The sequence below is a fragment of the Heteronotia binoei genome, chromosome 6 (genome assembly GCF_032191835.1).
Source record: "Heteronotia binoei isolate CCM8104 ecotype False Entrance Well chromosome 6, APGP_CSIRO_Hbin_v1, whole genome shotgun sequence".
In the NCBI taxonomy this organism is placed as follows: domain Eukaryota; kingdom Metazoa; phylum Chordata; class Lepidosauria; order Squamata; family Gekkonidae; genus Heteronotia; species Heteronotia binoei.
Window position 1 is genome coordinate 51056194 of NC_083228.1, and position 23399 is coordinate 51079592.

Genomic DNA, 23399 nt, shown 5'->3' on the forward strand with positions numbered 1-23399 from the left:
TTGAAAAGTGATTTGAGTTCTTTTTGCTATGGGTTATCTGTTCCTAATATGATTTTTAATGAGAATAAAAGTATACAGACCTTTAGAGATTTGCTCTGTAAACACATTAAAACTTGTGTATTGTGCTGCTTAATTTAATGATGTAATGAAAGGTGAATAGTTCAGTAATGTGCTGTCACATTTTTCAAGCTATCTGAATATGTAACTTTGGTGTGTACTCCTTAACTTACTGAAGTGATTAAATCCCATTTATGAAGATACTGATTTCCATGACTGTAAAAACACATCAATTTAGCCTTGTGCTCAAAAAGGGCAGATGAGATACCACTTCAAAATACAGGTGGAACTAGAATGTTCTCTCATAGGTTTGCTCACAAAATTTTCTATACATAGAAAATAAATGCATCAGGGCCATTGTTCCCTCTAAGCTGAGTTAGTGGTGAGCTAGCTCATAGTTTTTAGGCCTCTGGCTCACACATTTTTGTATTAACTCAGGAAAAATGGCTCTAGAGCAAACTAACATGGAGTTTTGGCCTATAGTGGTACAATTTAGATATCAGTTTAACCTCCATCAGCACCTAGTCATTTTTGTCTGTACTTATCAAATAGTTTTGCAGAGGACCCTGACCTGGATAGCCCAACTAGCCCAGTCTCATCAGATATGAGAAGTTAAGTAGGGCTGGCCTTTGCTAGTATTTGGAAGGGTGGCATTCAAGGAATACCAAAGGTATAACGCAAAGGCAGGCAATGGCAAACCACCTCTGAAACGTCTCTTGCCTTAAGAAAACAAGCCTAGCTCACCACCTAGTGGTGCATAATGCTAAAAAAGCTAGAACTTCTGGCTGCCAGACAATCTGAGGATCTCCTGGCTATTCTATACACAATGTCATACAATAATTATTAATTATTATTATTTTTTAAAACACTATCTTGTAATCCTGGTTATATACCTGAATAAGTTCTACCATTAGTTGGAAAGAACAACAAGGTGTGAAACAGTGGCAAGTTCATGTCACTGTTCTACAGACATTACATACGTTTACTCTCAGTGGTTGATCAAGCGGGTAGAAAGATGTGTAAAAGTACTTGTAGATGGGATGCTTCACTCATTTAAGATGATCACCTCAAATTGACTTGTAATTGTCACCAAAAAAAGAGTGAATAAACATCCATATTAACAAATGTAAGTCCTCTTTGCACTAGCCTTATTTCTTTATTAGAACATTTATATCCCACCTTTCCTCTTGGTTCAAGGCAGTTTACAATAGTAGTTAAAATATCCACAACTAAAATGAAAGATAACATAGCAAATTCCAAGTTTCTCTCCCCTCCCCCTTAAAAGATGCCTCCCATTTAAACCCCCTCAAAAACCCCTGCCTTTAAACCCCATGCCTGGCAAACAGGCAGGCCTTCCAGCACCACCCAGAGATCTCCAGGCAGGGCGCCCCTGCACAACTCTTTAGGGAGTCCATTCCACAGAGCCAGAACCATGATGGGCTCTGGTCAATGCCAGACAAGCTATCCTAAGTGATGAGATAGCCAATAAATGGCTGCCTGATTTCCATAGCTAGCACATAGGGACATATGGAAGCCTTACTAGCAAACATTTCCATAACATTATGAGGTAATTAAATAGCCAACAGTCCTGTTTATTATTAGTACTGGCTACAGAATTCAAGATACTGGTGGAAAGGTGGACATCTGACAGTGACAATCCAGAATGCAAGAGGTTGTAAATTAATACTTTGAGATCCACTGTGGAGTAGTAAATATGACTGGGGAGACAGGGTTGAAATCATTCAGGGTTCAGAGCAATCAGTCATGAGTGATTATGGGCCAGTCACTCCCTCTCAGCCTGGCCTAAGGTTGCCCTGAGGATAAAATGGAGAATCATGTACACCACCCTGAAAGGAAGCACTGGATAAAAATGTGATAAGACCCATATTAATTGCTGCCTTGAATTTTAGACTGTGAGTTAGAGGCTTCACCAAGGGGAGAAGATGAATGTTTCATAGCTTTCCCAATGAAAAATTGTCACACCGTATGCAGTGTATCTAGCATATTTTCTTATTCATTGTTGGCTTGTTTTCATCCCGCATCCTTTTCAACGCAAGCTCCTGGTTGCTTTGTAAACCCACCACAGGGAACAGAGGAGATTGCAGTAACTTGCCGGCAAAAATTCTTGCATCCTGCAGGAGATCATTTCACTCTTATCAATGTATACAAGGCTTACAAGGAAGCTAGTACAAATGCCATAAGCCAATGTAAGTGTGTGTCAGATATTTTAATTCTACTTTTAAGATTTCTGTTGAATAGCTTATTAACAGTTATTTCAGCTGGTATGACCTAAAGCTTGCAGTTTACATTTATAAAAGATAAAACAAGTCTTGTCTAAAGTGATTTACAGGCTAACAAATAAACAAGAAGCAAAAGAAATGAGAGTGAAGATGATAACAAGCAAATGGTAAGAGTTAATAAGTCCACTGACTTTGATGTGTAACTCTGCTTAGGATTGCATTGTAAATACTTGATAGTCCCTGGATATGAGGTCAAAAGCTGACCTTAAGTCAAGAAAGGCAGCATACAATGAAGCCAGGCTACTAGATGCAAATTTCACTATCAGATGTTGCAATGTTATACAATGTCCCAATGTGGTTCCTCCCTCCCTAAACCCCGCCTGTTCCAGGACAAGGATATAGAATTTGGTGTGAAATTTTTTTTATAGATTCTAAATTTTAGCAATATCTAACCGGTGCAGATTTTAAGTTCTTACATATGGATTTTAAATGTTAAATTTTAGAGATATTTCTGTTATTTTTAGACCAATTCTATTCTTAAATGTTTTATTGAATAGTTCTTGCTTTTGACTTGTACTGGTTGTTGGCCAAATAAATTGATTGATCATATGCAAATGTTATGCAAATGAGTTGTGCTAATGAGCTCCAGCACCACTTTCTCTATGAAATGACCCAAAAAGAAAAAAGGAGGGTTCTTGTCTGACATATCGATGGGAAGCTGCTCACTTGAAAACTGGTCTCTAGCTGGCCTAATGTAGGTGGACATTGAAAAGGGAATCCCTGAATAAGATGTAACTTGAAGAAACAGTTTGGACTCAGATATCTTTGTTTATAGCTTGTACATTAATGCTGAGTGACCAAGTAAGGAAAAGTTGGAAAAAGTTTTGTCACCTGTTATTTTATAAGTTTTTTCATTCAAATTCTGCCCAGGAAGGTGCCCAAATTAGTTGTTTAAAACTTGGGATGAGTATAAATAAACTGCATTTACTAGTTATACAAAATAGTGCATGCTGATCAAGAAAGAACTGTTACAAGGGGGGGGGGGTTAACCAAATTGATACCAACATCTGCTACGTATTAAATATTAGCTATACAATGATAAAGCCTCATAAACAATTAGTGGAATTAAGGTCTATTTATTTTAAAGGTCATAACTGCTATTTAAGATGTTCAGTTGCTATAACTAGAAAAAGGGGGATCAGGTATGTGAAACTAAAGGAGAAACGTTTAGGGGAAAAGATTAACATGTTTAAGAAACATTATATAGATTTCCCCCTTACTGTCTCGGTCAATTAACAGAAAAAGCAAGTATAAAATGGTATGCAGATAGTATGTCACTCTGGACAAACTTAAATGATATATCAAAGAAAGACAAGTACTTTATTGGGTCATTTTACTGTGTTTTACAAGCGAGTGCCAAGACCTAGCTGTTTTGAGTTAAGGTTATAGACTGTATTAAGCTATCAGCAATTGCAGACTTCCAGTGGCCCAGAGCAGCTCCCAAATGGCCTAAGGCTCCCAGACTCCACCACACAGGTAAGAAACCCCAAATGAACTTCATAGACATACAATAATTCCCAGGGTTTGGAGCTGATTTCTTGATTTAGGATTGCCAAGTCCCCCACCACCTCCGGTGTGGGATTGTTTTTGCACATGCATAGTGCACAAAGTGTGATGATGTCATTCGCAAGTTATGTCATCATGCCGGTGACATTATGCACTGGCTGCTCTAGGAGCTTCTGGGAATCTCTATGGCTTTCCTGGACACTCTAGCAACTTGGTCCCAAATTGCTAGTGTGTCTGGGAAAACCATAGAGTTTTCCCAGAAGCTCCTAGAGTGGCCAGCGCACAACGTTGCCAGCATGATGACGTCACTTGCAGGCCAGTGGGTTGTGGACCTCTCAAGCGGGAGAACCCCTGCCTGGCCTGGGAGCTTGGCAGCCCTAACATGACTTCAACTGACTTTGCAATGGGCAAACAAAAAAGCCACTCTATTCTGCAATGGTTTGAGAATATCTGGGACATGATTTAGGGTTGCCAATTCCCAGTTGGGGGGCAGGGAATCCCCTGGTTTTGAGGCCCTCCTCCCACGTCAGGGTTATCAGAAACTGAGGAGGGGGTTTGAATATCCACTGGTCACTCCATTACACCTGGTCTCCATAGGGTATATGGAGAATCTATGGGTATCTGGGGCTCTGGCGGGCTGTTTTTTGAGGTAGAGGTACCAAATTTTCAGTGTAGCTTCTGATGTCTCTCCTAAAAAAACCCCCCAAGTTTAAAAAAGATTGGACCAGCGGGTCCATTTCTATGAGCCCCCAAAGAAGGTGCCCCATTCTCCATTCTTTCCAATGAAGGAAGGCTTTTAAAAGGACCACGGTCCCTTTAAATGTGATGGCCAGAACTCCCTTTGGAGTTCAACCATGCTTGTCACAACCTTGCTCCTGGCTCCACCCTCAAAGTCTCCTGCATCTATCTCCAAAATCCCCAGATGTTTTCTGAGTCTGACCTGCCAGCTATATGTTCCCTATTGATTAAAGTGCCTTAGAAACCAAAAACATGCTAGGAAGACTTTGACCAAACTGCTATTTGGAGTGGTGGTTCCTTTACTTATCATTTATTGAAAACAAATTGAACAAAATCTTTTGAAACTAATTTATTCTCATCTAGTGAGGAACTAATCCTTATCCACCCTAATTAATGACTCTGAATTTAGATTTGATTGGAATGTTCAGCTTTTGTATTATGGTTTCTCTTCCATCCCACACAACTATCCTGTTTGCCTGATAAGGATGCACTCTGTGGTTCTGTTAAATCTCTTCTGGTTATTTAAAGTTTTGTATTTTGATTTATTTTTATTTATTGACTCCTTTTGTACTCTGTATGTTTGAAAAAGGAAGAAACAGGTTTTCCTTTTTAAAGGAAAAGGATGTCTGATGAATGTTGGACCTTATATTTAAAAAAGGTAAAAACAGAGTTGGAATAAAAGATAAGATGCGATAAGAAAAGCTAAGCTATTGAGAGCCTTGAGCTGCCGGGCTATGTATGTATGTGGGACTAAGCCTTTTTTAAATGTAGTAAGGTTTACTTCTGCAGAGAGGTGGAAAGGATTGTATTTTTACAAAATATAAAAAGCTGAACATTCATAAGAAGGAAAAGTGAGAGCCAATAAACAGAACAATAGAAGAATAATGTTATCAGAATGCAGTGAGCAAGACAAATAATACAAACAGCATAAAGTTTTAAGATTAGAAATATAAAAACCAGAAAGCAAAATATTTAGTAAAAATCTAAATCAGGTCCAATGGGAAAAAGAGATGCTCACGGTGTTCATTTCATTCTCTATTCTGTTAGCAAACATTCTACTAGCCGAGTCTCTGTTTATATATTTAAAGCAAGAATTACTTCCACAAAGGAGGATATTGCCAGGTGACTGGCTTAACATCCATAATTACAAATTGAATTCCCCAGTAAAATATAATTTTACCATTTTCCCCTATTAGACTACGATATTGAAAAGTGGTGTCAAGATTATTTTCTGAACTGCTCTGCATTAAGGATAGCGGAAGCTATCAGAAATGAATTGGTTGACATTATGAGACGAATCGAATTGCCAATTTCAGCTCCTGCTTTTGGATTAAACGAAAATGTGCTGGGGATAAAGCAAGCTCTTTTATCTGGTTACTTTATGCAAGTAAGAAAAGATATTGAATAGCTTTGTCTATATAAATTACCATTACAGAAGGCTATCCTTTAATCCAAATATTTTTTTCCTTCCACTGAAAATTGAATGCATTGTTCCTTTTATCCTTATGGCTCCCCATCCCCTTGTTTTCATTTTTAGACTACCTGTCTCCTTTTACTTCAATGAAGGTTGTACATTTACTGATAGTGAAATACACCTTTTAACAGTATAAAAACCATTGTTTTATAACCTTTCATTATTTCATGGCTAACTGAACACAGACTTGATTACACACTGCACTAGATAATAGCATATGCCCTGGTAAACATGTGATTTCAAAACAGATTACTTTTCATATTCTAGATTGCTCGTGATGTGGATGGCTCTGGAAACTACCTGATGCTGGCACGAAAGCAAGTAGCTCAGCTTCACCCTTTGTCAATCTATTACAACAGCAGCAGAATCCCAGAGTGGGTTGTATTCCATGAATTTAGTATCGCTGAAAACAATTCTATAAAAATAATCTCCGCAATATCACCTGACCTGTGAGTAAAAGAAAGCAGGGATTTATTTTTCTGTTGTAGAACTATAGTTTAAAAATAAAATTCAACATGAACATCCTGTTGAAATAAATGTGAATTGCAGGAGACATGTTGTTGATTTTACTGATGGCATCATAGAATTGTAGTATTAACAAGTAGGAGTTTGCAATATTCACGGGGGAATTCCCCCCCCCCTTTCATGTTGAACCCAGTGCAGCATCCGAGCTCCCCTGCAGCTTCTGGACCCACCAAGTTCCCCACCTTGGTGGGTCATCAAGAGGTGCTCCAGGTGGGTTCCCAAGGTCTCCTTCCTCCCTCCCCATTCTCAGTGGCTCATCTGGAGCTGATCCAGGTGGGACCCCCAAGACTTGCTCTCCTCCGTGACATTGCTTGGGAGCCACTTAAGTGTGGGCCCATGATACTCGTTGGGAAATTTCCCTCCCCTACACTTTCATGATGGGCCTAGTGAAACTTGGGCTTTGTCGGGCTGTGCAGCCACTGCTGTCAGGCCCAATGGGGTTCCCATGCTGTGCAACTGCCCCTGGGCCCACTGCAACTCACAGGGCATGCTGTTGCCAGCAGCATGCTCTGCAAGTCCCCTGGAATGCACAGCCCCTGCCAGGCCCAGCAGGGCTTCCCTGTCGTGCCAGCAAACACTGGAGGTAAGTGCATTCTCTGTGCTTGCACAGCTAACACTACTTTAATTTGGAAGGAATTATACCCTGTATAGTTAAATGTTAAAAGATTTTTCTGCAAACCCAGGGGGTCCCCCCCCAAGGTAGCAGAAAAACCACCTTAGCACCCAGTGGCCCCAATCTGTGGATTTAGGTATCCATAGGTGGAGTCCACATGATACTAATATTATATAGATAAGTGGGGACCTGCAAAACTCAGAAGAGAGGAGGGAGAGGGTTAACCCCTACCATGTATTTTTTTTTCAGATTTTTCTGCAAAGGGTGATTTACACATGGAATTCACTGCCACAGAAGGTGGTGGTGGCGGCTACAAGCATAGACAGCTTCAAAAGGGGATTGGCTAAACATATGGAGCAGAGGTCCATCAGTGGCTATTAGCCACAGCGTATTGTTGGAACTCTCTCTGGGGCAGTGATGCTCTCTATTCTTGTTGCTTGAGGGGGGGCACAGTGGGAGGGCTTCTAGTGTCTTGGCCCACTGATGGACCTCCTGATGGCGCCTGGTTTTTTTGGCCACTGTATGAAACAAGTGTTGGACTGGATGGGCCATTGGCCTGATCCAACATGGCTTCTTTTATGTTAAATGTTCCCATCTCTCCCCCCCCCCCATTGCTAATCTTTGAAACCTGGCAAGGGCAGAGCTGCTCTGGGCTCTTGGGAACCGGATCTTGGGAGCTGCTCTGAGCTCCCAGTGCCTATCACTACTGAACCCAAGCAGTTCCCAAGATCCACCATCACCCCAGCAGGGTCCCAGATGGCTCCCAGCATCTGCTGCCACTGCAGCAGGGCCCAGAGCAGCTCCCAAATGGCCTAAGGCTCCCAGACTCCACCACACAGGTAAAAAGAAGCATTCTCTGCACATGCTACTTTACTTCTGGGAGGGGGTTAACCCCTACCATGTATTTTTTTTCAAGATTTTTCTGCAAACCTGGGGAGCACTCCAAGTTTACTGAAATATCTGTTTAGCCTACACGTGGTCCTAACCTGTGGATTTAGCTATCTACAGATGGGGACCATGGGCAGCTATTAGAAGGACTCAGCTAATCTAACCAATCATCTCTCTGTGCAAGGGAAGATTTTGGTGGATTGTGGTGTCATTAATAGTCCTAAACACACTTTGGCTACTGTTTGAAGTGGATAGCACAAATTTTAAAGCTAACTCATAGTGGCTCTGTGGAAAAAAATCCAGGTCACGTAACTTACCCAGCATAGTTGGCTGACAAAAAAGAAAGCATGGATGATGCTATTCAAGATCACCAGTTTCAGCTCCCTTCAACAGTGAGCCTTTTTAAAATCTGCAGAATCCCTTCTCCAGTTTGACAGTTTCAAGATGCTGACAGGCCACACTAAGCAGTTGTTTTCTGTTAACTTTAACAGTATGTGTCTCGGAGAAGACAGATATCTATCAATTACTGTGACAAGCCGATAGTGTAGGATTTCAGCTGCTTATTGTTTTCTAAATTTCATCAAGCTACTTTCACACAGAATTACAGAAATCCAAGTTCAGAAATATTTTATTGGAAGTGTACACCAATCAACATTCTGAAGATGCCAAAGGACAGAGCAGAGTAAATTGGTGGAAATGAAGGACAGGTGCTACCAGTTTTGGGGGGAAAAATCTTTTATTTTTGGGAGATACCATGTTCGTATCCATGCAGGGTTCCTCTGGTGTATTTATTCACTTCAGCACACAGAGAGAAAAGGAAACCCATAAGTCAGATATTTGGCTCCCTGTCTACCCCTCCCTCTATACATCCCAACATAATGCCAGGGGAGAAGGCTCACCCACTATATTGCATATTAGCTCTCTTGTAACAACTCTTTGCCAACAAGTTAAAATAATGAAAAGAACAGCTCCTTCAATTAATTATTTTAACTTGGGTTGGGGGTGGGGGGAGGTGCTAGCACTGGAATACAACTAGGCTTTTAATAAAAGCCCTTGTAGAAGAGACCCGGTAGAGGTCACAATAACATAATTTCTCTGTATGAAATGAATTAGACCCTTCCTATACAGATGGTTTGAGGCTGCAGCCCAGCATGGCTGAACTTCAGAAGCGGTTTTTATGAAATAAATAATTTCTGGTTAATGCATTTTGCTTGGTGAGCCATGGCATGAGAGATTAAAATTTTAATTAGAAATTTAAATAGGAATGTTCAGCCTTTAGCTGCTCCAGTTCTATTTTACTAGCTCAACGTTGTGCCTACCCAAATATTGAGTGAGTTCAAAATGATACACTGCTACCCCCCTTTTAATAACACTTACTGAAAGTACTGGTCTTAAATGGGAGAATATATTTTGGCAGAACAATCAACAGTTCTAAAACCAAAGTAGAACAAAATCCATGCCATTCTTGAAACTGGAGTAGAGTATTAGAAAGTAATGTTGAAGAACATAGATCTACTACAGAATAAAAGCCCTGAGTGTTTGGTATTTTATCAGTGCACCTTGGTTTGTACTACCCTGTGGTAAACTGACATCTCCAGTTAAACAGGCAAGGAAGCATTTCTCACCATTTCAGGCTTCTGAATGGCAATCATTTCTACTGAATGTGGACTAGCAACTACTATGACTTTTAAAACCAATGCAGTAGACATAGCATTAGGACATTCTGCTTAAACTAGATTCATTAAAATAGATAAAAGTTTGGCCCTTCTTGGGCTATGAATTTCAATAGTGTATGTGCCAAATATACAAATGGAATTTGTTCTTTGTATGTTCAAGTCCAGGAACATTCTGTATTTAACATGCAATCTGGAACAACTGGAAGCCATTTCCTACCATTCTAAGGTCAGATGGAGTATATTAATTTGTAAAGATGCTTAGGAATATAAAGTATCCATACTTTCATATGAAAATTTTCTTTGGAACTAATCCTAGATTCCAACTGTTCAGTTCTGTATATAATGCATTAAAATATCTGTCTATAAGCATTCTTTGCATGAGCTATAAAATGGTAATATAAAAATACAAGGAAATGTTCATCTTAAAAACGTGTCCTTCCTTGTTTATTCTGTTTTGTATCAGATTTATGAAGCTAGTGCCTCAATACTATTTTAGCAACCTGCCTCCTAGTGAAAGCAAGGCTATTCTGCAAGAAGCAATCAATCATTTATCACCCATTTCAAGAGTAGGTAAGGAACAAAAACCCATCACCGAAGACAAAGAATGTGAAAAATATCCTCAAACACCTGCTGAACAACGATGCATTATTCAGTAAGCTTCCTAGATAAAACTAAGTTGAAGTATACATAACAACTGTTTACTGTATACACCCCAGTTATCAGTCTTCATAAATGTACAGGTATTTTACAGTTGAACAAAGTGATTATAACAGTTTATCATCATATTTGATAATGTGGAACACACTATCTGTAACTGGTGAAAAGGTATTTGTCAATTCTTAAAATGATGTCTTTATTACACTTGTAATCAGATATTTAAATACCATCTCATAATGGCATATAAGAATGTTGTAAGTAGCTAACTGCATGGCTGAAAGAACACAAAACTGATATAGAAAAAAATCTAGAAAACATTTAAAAATCAAAGCACTCTTGTGGGGTGATGTCACAAAGCCATTGTTAGCAGATAGTGGTTCAGACAGAAAGATATTCTTTTAGTTTATCCATTATGCTGTTTATCTTGTCAGCAGGGATTATCATCACAGTTCTCAAAGGTTTCATGGGTGTGTCTTCAAAAGACCATCTGCCTCCCAAACACATGTCACTTTCCTCTTGTACAGAGTAACTGAACTTCAGAAGTGCATTCTAAATAATAAGAAAAGTAAAAACCTGGTTAAACACATTCCATGCTGCATGCTACAGTATACAGCTTGTTTCATTTACAGAGTAACACCAAGTAAAGGGAAGTGCTGTGGCTCAGTGGAAAAGCCTCTGCTTTGCATGCAGAAGGTCCCAGGTTCAATTCCTGGCATTTTCACTTTAAAAGGACCAGGTAGCAGATGATGTGAAAGACCTCTGCCAGAGACCCTAGAAAACTGCTGCCAGCTTGAGTAGACAACTCTGATCTTGACAGACCAAGGGTCTGATTCAAGGCAGCTTCATGTGTAAAGCCATTTTAAAGATTTACCAGCTTGTCATAGAACTCTGTATGCTATGTGTCATAACCTGTACATGAATCTAGCTTGAGTCTGGTGGCATCTTTAAGACCAACAAAGTTTTATTCAAGTTATGAGCTTTCGTGTGCATGACCACTTCTTCAAATACATTGAAATTGAAATTATCAGTCCATATGTATAGGCAGAGGATGAACAGCAGAGCTACTAAAACCTTTATTACGCATTTGTGGATGAGCAGCAAATCAGCATCCAACATAATGTACAAGTTTTAACAGATACAAACACCAAACAGGAATAACAAGACATCTACATGGTCAACATTTGTTTGGATTCAATTCCAGGGGGAAACACAGCAAAGCAAATAAATATGTTAGAACTGGAGATTGATGTGTAAATATATTCTTCTTAATTGTGCCTTGCTAAGGATACATTTACATATCATATTTATTTGCTTCACTGTATGGACTGATAACTTCAGTTTCAATGTATCTGAGGAAATGTGTGTGCACATGAAAGCTCATACCTTGAATAAAACTTGTTGGTCTTAAAGGTGCCACTGGACTCAAACTTTGTTCTACTGGTTCAGACCAAAACAGCTACCCCTGTAAATCTAGCTTTTGAATCTAGCTTTTGAATACCTTTTGAATGCTTGTGTATATAATATAATGACAATGTTGCAGAAGACCCCTTGCTGGCCCTGGAAGTGTATTATGAATCCATAGGCTGAAGTAAATAGCCAAATTACATGTGGCCAAATTACATATGCTTAACCTTTATGTTTTAAGATAATTTCACAGTTTGTTCCAGTAATTCTATGTGCAGAACTCATTATGGAAATAAACAAGATATATGTAAATGAAGTTATTTTCCCATAATATTCCAAACTTGGTTCCCAACCAGACATTTTAGACAGCTTTTTGACAATGGTTGGTGTGGGGGCATGAGAAGGCTGAGGCCATAAGGAAAACTGAAAACCATCTAGTATGAAGAAGTGCCACACCTGAGTACAGCAGCCTTTAGATGAAATACTCTCTCAGCACTCTATAACCAGAAGGACTACCAATGTCTTAAACCTATGCACTGCACTGCTTTTCCAAACCAATACTCAAGCATCCCTCTCAATACCAAGCCGGTTCTGGACATCTGGGAAAGATAGAAAGTGGCCAATATGCATTGGAGACAGTGTGGGAATAAGGCGGGGTGGGGAATTTACATCAAGTATTGTTCTGTTCAAATTAGAGTACCTGAAGGAATAACTTCCACAATTTGTATTACTCTTTTTGCATGATCTCTATTTTGAACAATTCCTTAAGTGCAAAATTGCCACATTCTGTCAACAGGGCAGTATTTCATCACCTTCCTTGCAGCACAAAATAATTCCCAATAAGCTGCTCTTCAGAGATAGGGGACAGCATGAGTAGTCAGCCGGATATCTGCAGTGGAGTTACCAGAAACTTACTGTAGAATCCAAGTTATTTGCTGGGACAGGGTACTGTTTTCCCTAAGGCTACCACTGTGATGATTTCCTGTATTAAAAATCATAACCCTCTACATGCCATTGAAAATCAAGGTCTTACCTATCAGGTTAACAACAACAAAAAAGACAAAAAAAGGTCTTACTTCATAAAAGAATTCTTCTTCAGCATTCGAAAACATAAGTTCTTCTTTCTTCTGTACTCTGCTTCCCTTTTTTCTAGCATTACTCTTTGCATCAATAAATGCCTTGCTAATAAGAAGATAGAAGTAGCATTTTCCACAGGGTTTGTTTGTCCTCTGTGCTTCTGTCAGTTCTTTCCTAGAAAGAAGAACAGGTTTGCAATCATACTTCTTCATGACCAAGTCAAACATATACATAACAGCAATAAGCCTTAAGATCGCAGCACTGTCTTGCACTCATTGGAGGTTCATATATTTTCAACCCACTCATCAAAAGATGACTGACTGCAAGCAAAGTGCTTTCCACTGGACCAATAGAGCTCACAGGTGTATACACCAGGAAAAAGCTTTCCACTCTACTTAAAAGATCAGAAGAGAAACAGTGAGCAAACAGTACTTATGTTCCTGCTGGAAAAGCAGAGCAAAATGTTTACGAAGCATCTGCTTCTCCCCTTCTCCCAGTCATACATACACACATCTTACCCCCAGCCCCCTTCCTTTCTAGTCAACTGAAACAAAACTGATTTGGAGAAAACAAGTCAACAGAAACAAATGAGAATTTTGCATTGCTTATTTCACCAAACTCTACAAGTGACTTAGGTTTATATGCAAGCACAATTACTTCCTTTTTATATTCCTAATGTTAGGCTACACAATCAATTTGTAAATTCCTATTCTGTTCCTACCTGAAAAAGAAACATGCTTAATGAACACAAACTATGTATTCTTGGTCTCAAAGTAGTTGACACCTTATTATTAAATGCAATGGGCAAGAGTACTGGAACTCACAATCAAAAGACAGATGCTGTAGTGGCAAGAGATTAGTGTAATCTGAAGAAAACCTAAAAGCACTTTTGGGTTTAAAATGGCCATTTTCTCCCCTTCTTCAATCCCATGCATCAGCAAACCTGTGCCTGAAAAGCATGGATGGATGTCACACCATATGGAACTATCTTAACATTTTCCTGGGTCTCAGCATGAACATGACTAAAGAACCTCACAAGATCTCCTTCCATTTCCCCCCTACCAGAAACACTCATTCCCTCTTCAAGCTCACCAAAAATATCAGTGGTTCATATTTCACTTCTTAGTAAGACTCAATGTCAAAACATTCTAAAGTTTACTTTCAAAGAAGCAGAGTCACCTAGCTGTTTAGTATCCTTCTTTAAGGTGCTCATACATTATTATAATACTACTGAACTGAGAAATGAATGGTTCTTAGCGGCCAATTAAGAAAAATGCAGATCAAATCCAAGAAATACCTAGAAGAGACTCCAAAATAAACTGAACTTTCTTATATGGAATCTTTTTGCATTGACTGGCTCATTCTTTTCCTTTGTGCCTTTCCCATGAGTTCCACTATTTTTTGTATCCATCCGCTTTTGATGTCTATCTGTTGCTTAGATCCAGCATTTGATCTAATCCTCTTCCTACCAGTTTGCAGATATGAATACGTGACACAGCCTTGGAATCAGCCATTTGCCTGCTTATGTGTGGTGAATTAAATCAGACAGCTCCTTGTTATTGTTGAGATAAAACAGCCCATACAGCAGCTATACTACTTCATTCAGTTTACTTGAGATTGTGTACCTATCCTGCACTGGGAGGATACAGATATACCCCCTTCCCATGAGCTGATCATTCCACTTCAATACAGACTAAAGCCAAAGTGCAAATAATTCCTTGGTGGATGTCACCCTCTATAATGATCTACAGCACAAAAAATGTGCCATGGTTTTGTTAGGCCCCCTATGTACCCCTGCAAAAGGCACACTGGGAAAAAGATGTCCCTCATCTTTCACCCTCAATTCTTTCACATACATGTACCAGCCTTGTTTGGCCCAGAAGTGGGCCAGAGTGAGGTCTGGAAGTATACAATATAAATTAAGATGGAGTAGGACCAAACAAAATTATTCTGGCGGCAGAAGGACAAGTCTGTGCTTTTCTAGGATATTTGTCATGCTAATAATTGTATCTATTGTGGAGCCAACAGGAAAGGAGAAATCACTCCTTATCACAAACTCCAACACCTTGGTTCCTCTCTCCCTTACTTAATGGGCCATCCCCACAGCAGGGTAGCCTTTTGTCTTCCGCTATTAAGGATTATTAATGGATTGTTAAACTCTCACATTCCTAGCCGCATTCCTACATAAGCATTAACAGTTCCTGCTTACACCCAGATACCCATGCCTGCACATAAATGTAAATATGGCAGCCTCTTTGTCTTTTCCTGAAAGCCCCATTCAGCATTTCCTAACATATCATTTTACTCCCAGTTAATCTCAACAATACATTGTTTTAGTGGACACATCAGCCTGCCCACAGGTAACATTTTAGGCTATAACTAGACTAGCACTTCCTGTTGTGGGTGTGTCTTGTCTTGCTAGAGACTGGCACCCCAAGCTCTGTTTGGGCCACTTTCCATGTTCATATCCTCTGCTTCATGGACTCCTGGACCTCTAAATGGTAACTATATTTCCCCCAAATCCCTGCTATATTCCTCTCACCCCTGTATTTTCTGTTAAGCTTGTGTGTTTGTCTGTGTGGATTTATTCTCTGTATGTATGCATTATTTTATTTTCTATTACTACAACAACCTCCCTTGGTTAAGCAATTGTCTGGTTAACTGAGAGTTCTCTAAAAGAGCAATCCTGATTATACAATTTGTGTAAAGACCTCCTGTTACCACCTCTTGCAAGCCAATCTCCTTAAGAGCTAATATTCCCTCAAAATATTAGGAGACCCCCAATTCCAGTAACAGCTTACTGTAAAAAAACCCCCCATTTATTAGGTTTAAAAGCTCATAAGACATACAAAACTATAAAATTTATGAGTTGAAAATTACAATAAAACAAAAATTTGCCACATCTACTATACAGTCATGACAGAGGCTATTTAACAAGGGTTTCAGTCTTGTATGTTCAGTAATTGGTGAAAAATTTGATGACCATTTCATCAGACATTTTTCTCTTCCTGATATCAAGAACACCAATTGACCTAAAATGTGCAATTAAAAGTTGTATAGCTTATTGCAAGAACGAACTCTTAGAAATAAATCAAGACAAATAAAAAATTCTGGTGTTCAACAAAACAACAATTAGATCATACTTACTGTAAAACGAGTTATTCCTTCACTGCTGCAATCAGTCCAAAGCCCAGAACAACCTGTAGATTCATTCTGGACCTTTTATTCTAGGCCTTGCTAAAATTCTTATGTGCATTTCATATATCAGCTTAATATCTTTTAAGTTAAGTGTCAGGCTTTCATTTACAGCACAGGAATTTGCAATAAGCCAAATATATGAAAGTGTGTGTTGGACGTGTATGTTAAATATACATGCTCATTTTAAGTGAGTTTTCACTCAGACTGGATCTAAAAGCTACCTGCAAAACACTTTCATCTGCCAAATGACAGATACATTGTAAGTTGGTTTTTCATCTCTCCCAACAATTTCAACTACAAGTAAAATAACTTTTCACATTATGTGAAATATTAAATACCTTTTTAAAAGGTCTTACTTGAGAACAAACAAAATGTTGGTTTGCAGTTCCCAGGTGTTCACTTTCAAGTATGTGATATTTTTTCTGTCTCATTCAACACATTTCCATTTAAATGGAAATGAGGATCTGAGGTCATTTGAGGATAAAAAAAAATTACTTTTCAAAAATGATTTTGGAAAAGCTCTTACTGTAGTTGCTGGTGCATGGGCAGAGCGATCTGCGGAGGTACATTAATGAATCTTTCACTTAGCAGAAAGCCTATAGGCTTGGTGGTGTCACTTAGGAGTTTATCCAGCTGTTCAACCATACTCTGCTCACAGTTCTTCTCACATTGGCTTAAAATCAGGTCTTTAATTTGCTCAGCACACTGGGTACCCTAGGAATCAAAAGGATAGGTTTTCTTCACATTATCAAACAATTATTTATATAAGACAACTTTAAAAAAGAGTTTCTGGGAATTGCATCACAGGACTAGAGAAAGCTTCTTGCGGTGACTTCTAACACACTGTAAAGATTTCTTTCAAAATGATGTAAATCAAGCCTTAGATTAAGAGCAGGGTATATATGTGCATCTAGAGGGGTTCTGACACGAAGACTGAAATGGCAGTTATCACTAAGCAACTGCATTTCAGTGTTGCTTAGAGCCACCAAAGAAACCACACAACTAAGACATGCCATCAAAAGCAATATGAAATAATCTTTTAACATAAGTTACCTTATTACAAATAAAAGGAAAAGCTTTAAAATAGGTTTTTAAAAATCACATTGGTGCTAGTGATCACTACTAGCCCAAACATATGATGACCCAAGAAACAAGCAGCTTCTGCATATGGCAATTGCTACTTTGAAGTTACAGGAATTAACACTATGGCGAGGCAATTAAATCCTTCTGGATCTGTTAATTTTACTAATAACACTATCTTGTACATTGATTCCTTTGATCTTCCCACACAGAAATGACCTTCTATTCACAACAGTCATTTCTATTCACAACAGTCATTTCTCTAGCTCTTAACTACCATGGAACTTGACAACAGATGATTCATAACATATCATATCATTGGTGAAATTCTAAAATGGTGCCATAATGTCTTATTGCCAAGCCATGCTTTAGTTGTAGCAAAATACAGTCCATGATTATTTATGTAAATTTCACATTTCTATTATTTTCATTTTTAAAAAATTAATATATTGATTAGTTTGCATGGACTATTAAAGTTCTCTTTACCCAAGGCTGATATTTGTCATATCAATTATTGTAATGCTTTCAGTAACAATGCATGTGTGAAGTCATTTATCAGTGTACAGAAAAAATAACTTAATGCTAGCTTTAAAAGGAGATAGGATAGATACCAATGAAGTGCTCAAACAATTATATTGAGCTGCATTTTCAGTAAGAAAAAATATTACTGTCCTTATATATTATTTCTACTGACCTTCCTTTCAGTTAAGTTTAAAAGGCTTATAAAGCCAAAAACCTCATCAGCATCATCTTCATCATCACTTTCTTCAAGAACTTCAGCTTGCTATACAAAAACAAAAAAAACAGAATGAGAAATATGTTTTCTAAAACATATGCCATTGCTGTGATCTTCTAGAACCAGGTGGATGGGGGCTTACTTCTAAGCAAGCATCCATAGGATTAGACTTATGTTCCCTTGCAGCATGTTTGTGATGGTTACAAAATCACATAGAAGTATAGATACAAAGTCAGTCATCATGGGAAAGCAATATTTTAAAATATTGAGATGTCCTAGCTCTAGAAAAGAGAAATTTTCAGAATGCTTCAGGTGAATATAAAGGCAGCAATTTGTACCAAGATTGCTTTTATAGTTTTACAGTTCAATCTTCTATAGTGTACACTTAATAAAGTATCAGTTTAAACTATCAGGTAGAGATTATCAAGTAATTTATCACAACATTAAATTTAATTCCTTAATAACATTATTGGTTAAGATTATTAAGTCGTTTGTCCCATGTTTTCATCAGCTAGATCAGGGGTATCAAATACGTGGCCTGAGGGCCAAATCAGGCCCCTAGAGGGCTCCTATCAGGCCCACAAGCAACTCACTATCTGCTTCCTCCTGAATCACAGCTTGCTTCCCCAGGCTTACTCAGTCTCGCAGGAGCTATAGAGCAAAGCCTCTATACTTGGGCACAAGTCAAAGCTACTCTGCTACACCAAGGCCCACAAGGCCTTGGCAGGGCACTTCAAGAACATTCATTGGCTGGCTTCCCCTGCTGTGCCCAGCATGGTGGGGGTGGAGCCTGGAATCCCCTTTGTCAGCTCTGCCTGATGGAGCAGCTCCACCAGGGCAGTCAATCAAACCACCACCACTGTTTTTACCTTCCATCTTTCAATAGACTCTGCTAAGAGAGACTCTGCAATGGTTAAGAGCCACTCTACAATGATGGTAGGCTTATTCAAATGAGGGAGCACTGCAAATTTGGGCAGGGGGTACTGTAACCTGTGTATGTGTTGGACTATCTGATGACTGAAAACCATGAAAAGGATTTTGAACTATTTTACTAAGGTTACAACAAAATGTAAAGCAACTGAAGACTGTTCATCAACACCAAGGGATTCAGCAATCAATCCAGCTGGAATTTCAACTCCCAATAAAATGCAAGAAATGACTCAGGGAGTTCCACTTTGGTCTCTAAAGTTAATGAAAGCTTCTGGCCCAGTTGTTGGACTGAAATAGAATTGTTGACCCACCAATCTCCCCAGTTGCCTTCTATGATCAACTTAAAATTTCTCTTCAAAAAACACTCCTTTCAAAAGAAACCATTGAACTGCCAAGGTGTGGAAGAGTTCTGGATTCTAAGAATTGGCCAGCAAACTCAAGAGACAGCATTCTCTATGGGGAGGAAGAAATACGCACATTGGCAAGAAGATTTCAGCTCAACGAAAGAAGCCATTTGAGCCTTCAGAGAACATCTAACATTCAGAGAATAAATGCCCAAGGAATGTCTCAGATTCGGCACACTCTCAATAAAATAGCTGTTTCTCCAGTGAGTGTAAAAGGGGATGTTCCCAGATTAACCTGATTGTCACTCCAGAAAGGTCTTCCTTGTCAGTCAAAACCATAACATCTTTGTTGTTTATTTAAAAATTGTTGGACCTCCCTTAACAGCCTTTGATCCAATAAAGTATGTTAAAACATGGTTGCTTCAAGGTCATCATTCAGTGTTAGTCACGAAAAACAAAACCCGAAAAAGAACTGAGAAGTTGGTGACATGTCTAAAGCTTGGAAACTGCTTTAAAGTGGAGGTAAGTCTGCAAGTGCATGAAAAATAACACAGTTTCAAAAAATCCCATATGTTTCTCCTTCATTTCCATCTTGAAAGTTCCTATACCTTTTTCTTTAAAAAAGTCCTTCCTGTATCCCTTTATGAAGTTAAAGATGTACAAGATTACTTCTCTTATCAGCAAATACCCTGCAATTACAGTGTTGTTTTGTTTTGTTTTCAGTTTCCTACAGGATTGAAATTGACCGCACTGTAAACTGTTTGCAATCTAATCCTATGCAATTCAATAGAGCAGCTCTCAAGTACCTTATGGAACAGTCATTTTCAGTCCCGAGAACAAACAAAAAGCTACATTTGCATACATGACAGGATGTTGCTGAGAGGAAAATGTACTCTTCAACTTTCTTACACTTCTAAAAGACTGTGTGGGTGTAAAAAGCAGCTCTAACAAATAAACAGAACAAACAGGCAGTTTACCTTGTGGCAGGCAATATTCTCAACCCTAACTTTTAGCAACAATTATCAAGCCCCCAGTGCACGAATCTTGGCTACTACCACCACAGTAAGAGCAATGTCAATCTACTCTTCTTCAGAAACAATAATTTGCATGCAACCTTTATTACTAGAGCATGTTCACTTCAGGTGGACTAAGAAAGAAGACAATATACCTTGCTTACTCTCACCATGGATATAGGCAACAAACACATTCAATCTAACATAAACTCACAATATACTAAATTAAGAGACTAAGAAGGCACCTTACCTTGATAACACTCCCAATGTGATTTTGTTGTATCAATATATCAGTCAGCTCAGCTGTGTTAACAGGAGCCTTCAGAAAAAGCTGAAGAGGGGAAAAAAAACTTTTCTACAATGTATTCTACAATGGTTCACCTGCTAATATTGAAATCTTCTTAAAATATCCTTTACCAGTCATAAATATAGTGTTAAAGAGCCAGAGAATTTAAAAAATTGTCATGGCACTGTAATATTTGGGCCGCATTTAAAGAGGCAAGGTAAATTTTGGTATAACTTGCCTAGGTTTCTACATAAACTCCATCACTATACTTAACCTCTTGCCTTAGACATTTTCTTTTCTTGCAGATACAAGTTTAACACCTCCAGATCATTCTGCATGCATTTTTGTTTGCCTGTGGATTTATTATTCTTTGAATAATGTAATGAATTGCACTATTAGCTTTAAGGCATCCACTGGAAATGTGCTGAACTGGAGCATCAGACCATCAGTCTAAAAATGCTTCAGAATGTGATGGAATCAGCTCTGTGGGTTTACAGCTATTTGGAAACACAGGTAGAGACATAATTCCTCACCCTAATATTTACAATATAAGGCTTTGCTATAAAGTATGTCACTACCAGCCACAAAACTAAAAAAAGATGTACCTGTTGTAGCAATTTTTTAATTCCATTATGATCATTATCTGATATTGAATGTGCTTCAAATTCAACATTCACTTCCTGTGAGTATAAACAAAGAAAGGAGAAATTGCACACAACTTGCCAAGTATATTAATCCAGATTCTTTAACTTATAATTGAAAATATCAATAAATCAGCAAATGCATTCCAACACCCTTTGTGCAATCTACTAAACAGGCGTGAGGAGGACTTATTTGCCTATGCATTCCCACAAACAGCTTGAGAGTATAGCAATGTTTCACCAGCCACTCTCAAGACAAACTTGTTAATCACAGTTCAGCAGCTGCCAAAAACATCAGCACAGATAAAACCAGAACAAACCTCACTGAAGCTGCTTCATCCCAATGACACACCTGTGGGAAACCATGTAGCTATGAAGCTGGCCTTAAGGCCAACAATGCTTTTATGTAGAGATCCATGACTAGCCTTTTGAATGCATTTCATTTTCCTTTTGATCAGGGCAGCAGGAGGAGGATATCTAACCTCTGTCCCCTGCTAATTTCCTTCACAAGGAGTGAATTCAGTTTCGGAAAACAGACTGAGAAAGGGATTATATATTCTGCCTATCACAGCCACACTACAGTTCAGTAACTACACACACACAATTGATTTTAACTGCGGGGAATGGATGTATTGGGAGATTGCTTTGCAATAAGCTAGCCAAGAACTACATCTTTGTCCTGACCTGGATAGTCCAGACAATCCTGATCTTATTAGATCTCAGAAGCTAAGCAGGGCAAACTCTGACAAGTACTTGGATGTGCCAAGAATATCAGCATAGATAAAACCAGAACAAACTTCACTGAAGCCGCTTCATCCCAATGACACACCTATGGGGGACCATGTAGCTATGAAGCTGGCCTTAGGGTCAACAAGGCTTTATGTAGAGATCCATGACTGGCCTTTTGAATGGATTTCATTTTCCTTGGACTACGAGAAGTTGGAAGGATAAGGGCAGGTTTTATTTAGCCACTTTCGTGAATATCCTCCAGCCACCACAGTAGGGGTCAGTCACCAGGGGTCACCATGACTTCCAGGTGGAAACACACAGTCACACATTAATTTAAAAAAGAACTACACCCTCTGCACACCTTTATTCATTTAGAAAGTTTATATGCCACCCCTCTAGAGAGCTGCTTGAGGCTGCATTCAAAGTAAAAACAATATAACAAAATAGCGAAACAATACAAATGTGTTGTCCATTATAAAGCAAGCCATAAAGACAGCATAAAGCAACATTTGGCTCCAAAAATGATGTTCTGAAAACTATCTCCAGGCTAGAAGTAGAATATAATAGCTACAAAAAAAATGGAACGTCAGTGAAAAGCATAACCAAAAAGAAACGCTCTGATCTGTCACCTAAAAAATAGTAAGACTATATTACAACATATTTTTATTTTCTTTGGAGAAACCCTGGCATCATGTCCTAGAGCGGTCATTTCCCTGAAATTCAGACACATATAAAGGAGGGTCGGTAATCCCTTAAGGCCCCGCCTCCCGGGGAAAGAAAGAGGGAATTCTATTGGGGAAAGGGAAGCAGGGGTGGCTATAAGGGACTCGGACTGGGGGTGTGTACGGCCCCCCGGCTCCCCCCCCCGGAAACAGTGAGGAATTGGGTTTCACTCAACGGTTAGGCGAGCTGCAAGGGATTGGCAGAGGAAGCGAGAGGCCGAGCTGTGGCTGCTGGGGAGCCTATGGAGAGCAATGAAGTACCCCACTGACAACTTCGGCGGGGGGGGGGGGGGAAGGAACTGTCTGACCGCCGGCCAGTAGAAGTTGCCCTAAAGTCACGGCAGTGCTGCCTCAGAGTCGCGAAGAAGAGGGGAAACTACCGCTCACCTCGTCGAGCTCTTCTTCTTCTGTTTCTTCTTCTTCTTCGTCGTCGTCCTCCTCCTCCTCCTCATCTTCTTCCTCCGACTCAGAGTCGTCTCCGTCAGCGCCCTCCTCCCGACAATCCGGCGGCCCGTCGGTTCTCCTCCGCTTAGCCTGAGAGGCCATGCTGCCGCTTCCCAGCTCTTCTGCGCATGCGCCCCTAACCCGGAAAGGAAGGCTGCGGCGAGGAAGAAGAAAGTGGGAGCCGGACGCGGGCGAGGATCCTTCGCTGCCCACGGGGCTGCCCGGGGAGGTGAGCGAAATGCCGGCGCCCTGCGCTATCTGAAGTCGCCGCTCTCTTCACGCGACCCAGACGTTTCCCTTGCTCCCCTCCCCGTGGCTGCCTGACAGGGTTCATTTCCTCAGGCGGTGGCAGTAAAACCAT

General features: G+C 39.5%; 2 protein-coding genes and 1 non-coding gene across 6 annotated transcripts in view; 2 read left to right on the forward strand and 1 right to left on the reverse strand.

The window, feature by feature from the left end:
* The window catches only part of DHX32 (DEAH-box helicase 32 (putative)), a 43464-nt gene extending 36892 nt beyond the window's left edge, over window positions 1-6572 (forward strand). For 2 of the 3 annotated variants that reach the window (XM_060241433.1, XM_060241435.1), the window contains 3 exons: window positions 2115-2264; window positions 5798-5988; window positions 6343-6572. In XM_060241433.1, coding sequence (XP_060097416.1) covers window positions 2115-2264; window positions 5798-5988; window positions 6343-6528 — 527 coding nt within the window. In that variant the 3' untranslated portion in view covers window positions 6529-6572. The remainder of the gene's footprint in view (window positions 1-2114; window positions 2265-5797; window positions 5989-6342) is intronic. The other variant, XM_060241434.1, reaches the window with a different exon arrangement.
* Window positions 6573-9101: 2529 nt separating this feature from the next.
* On the reverse strand, window positions 9102-23360 carry BCCIP (BRCA2 and CDKN1A interacting protein). 2 transcript variants are annotated; one of them, XR_009555558.1, is made up of 8 exons: window positions 22982-23360; window positions 21108-21182; window positions 20467-20547; window positions 17888-17977; window positions 16640-16827; window positions 12915-13089; window positions 9182-10983; window positions 9102-9138 (listed from the first exon to the last, which is right to left on the reverse strand). XR_009555558.1 is itself a non-coding variant. In XM_060241436.1 (7 exons), the coding sequence occupies exons 1-7, from the start codon at window positions 23138-23140 to the stop codon at window positions 10813-10815; spliced, it is 939 nt and encodes a 312-aa protein (XP_060097419.1). In that variant the 5' UTR covers window positions 23141-23360; the 3' UTR covers window positions 9102-10812. The 2 variants fall into 2 exon arrangements, 1 of the variants encoding a protein (XP_060097419.1); XM_060241436.1 differs by having other exon boundaries at window positions 9102-10983.
* On the forward strand, window positions 11081-11155 carry TRNAA-UGC (transfer RNA alanine (anticodon UGC)). The gene has a single exon. It is a non-coding gene; the product is annotated as a tRNA-Ala (tRNA).
* Window positions 23361-23399: the final 39 nt, after the last annotated feature.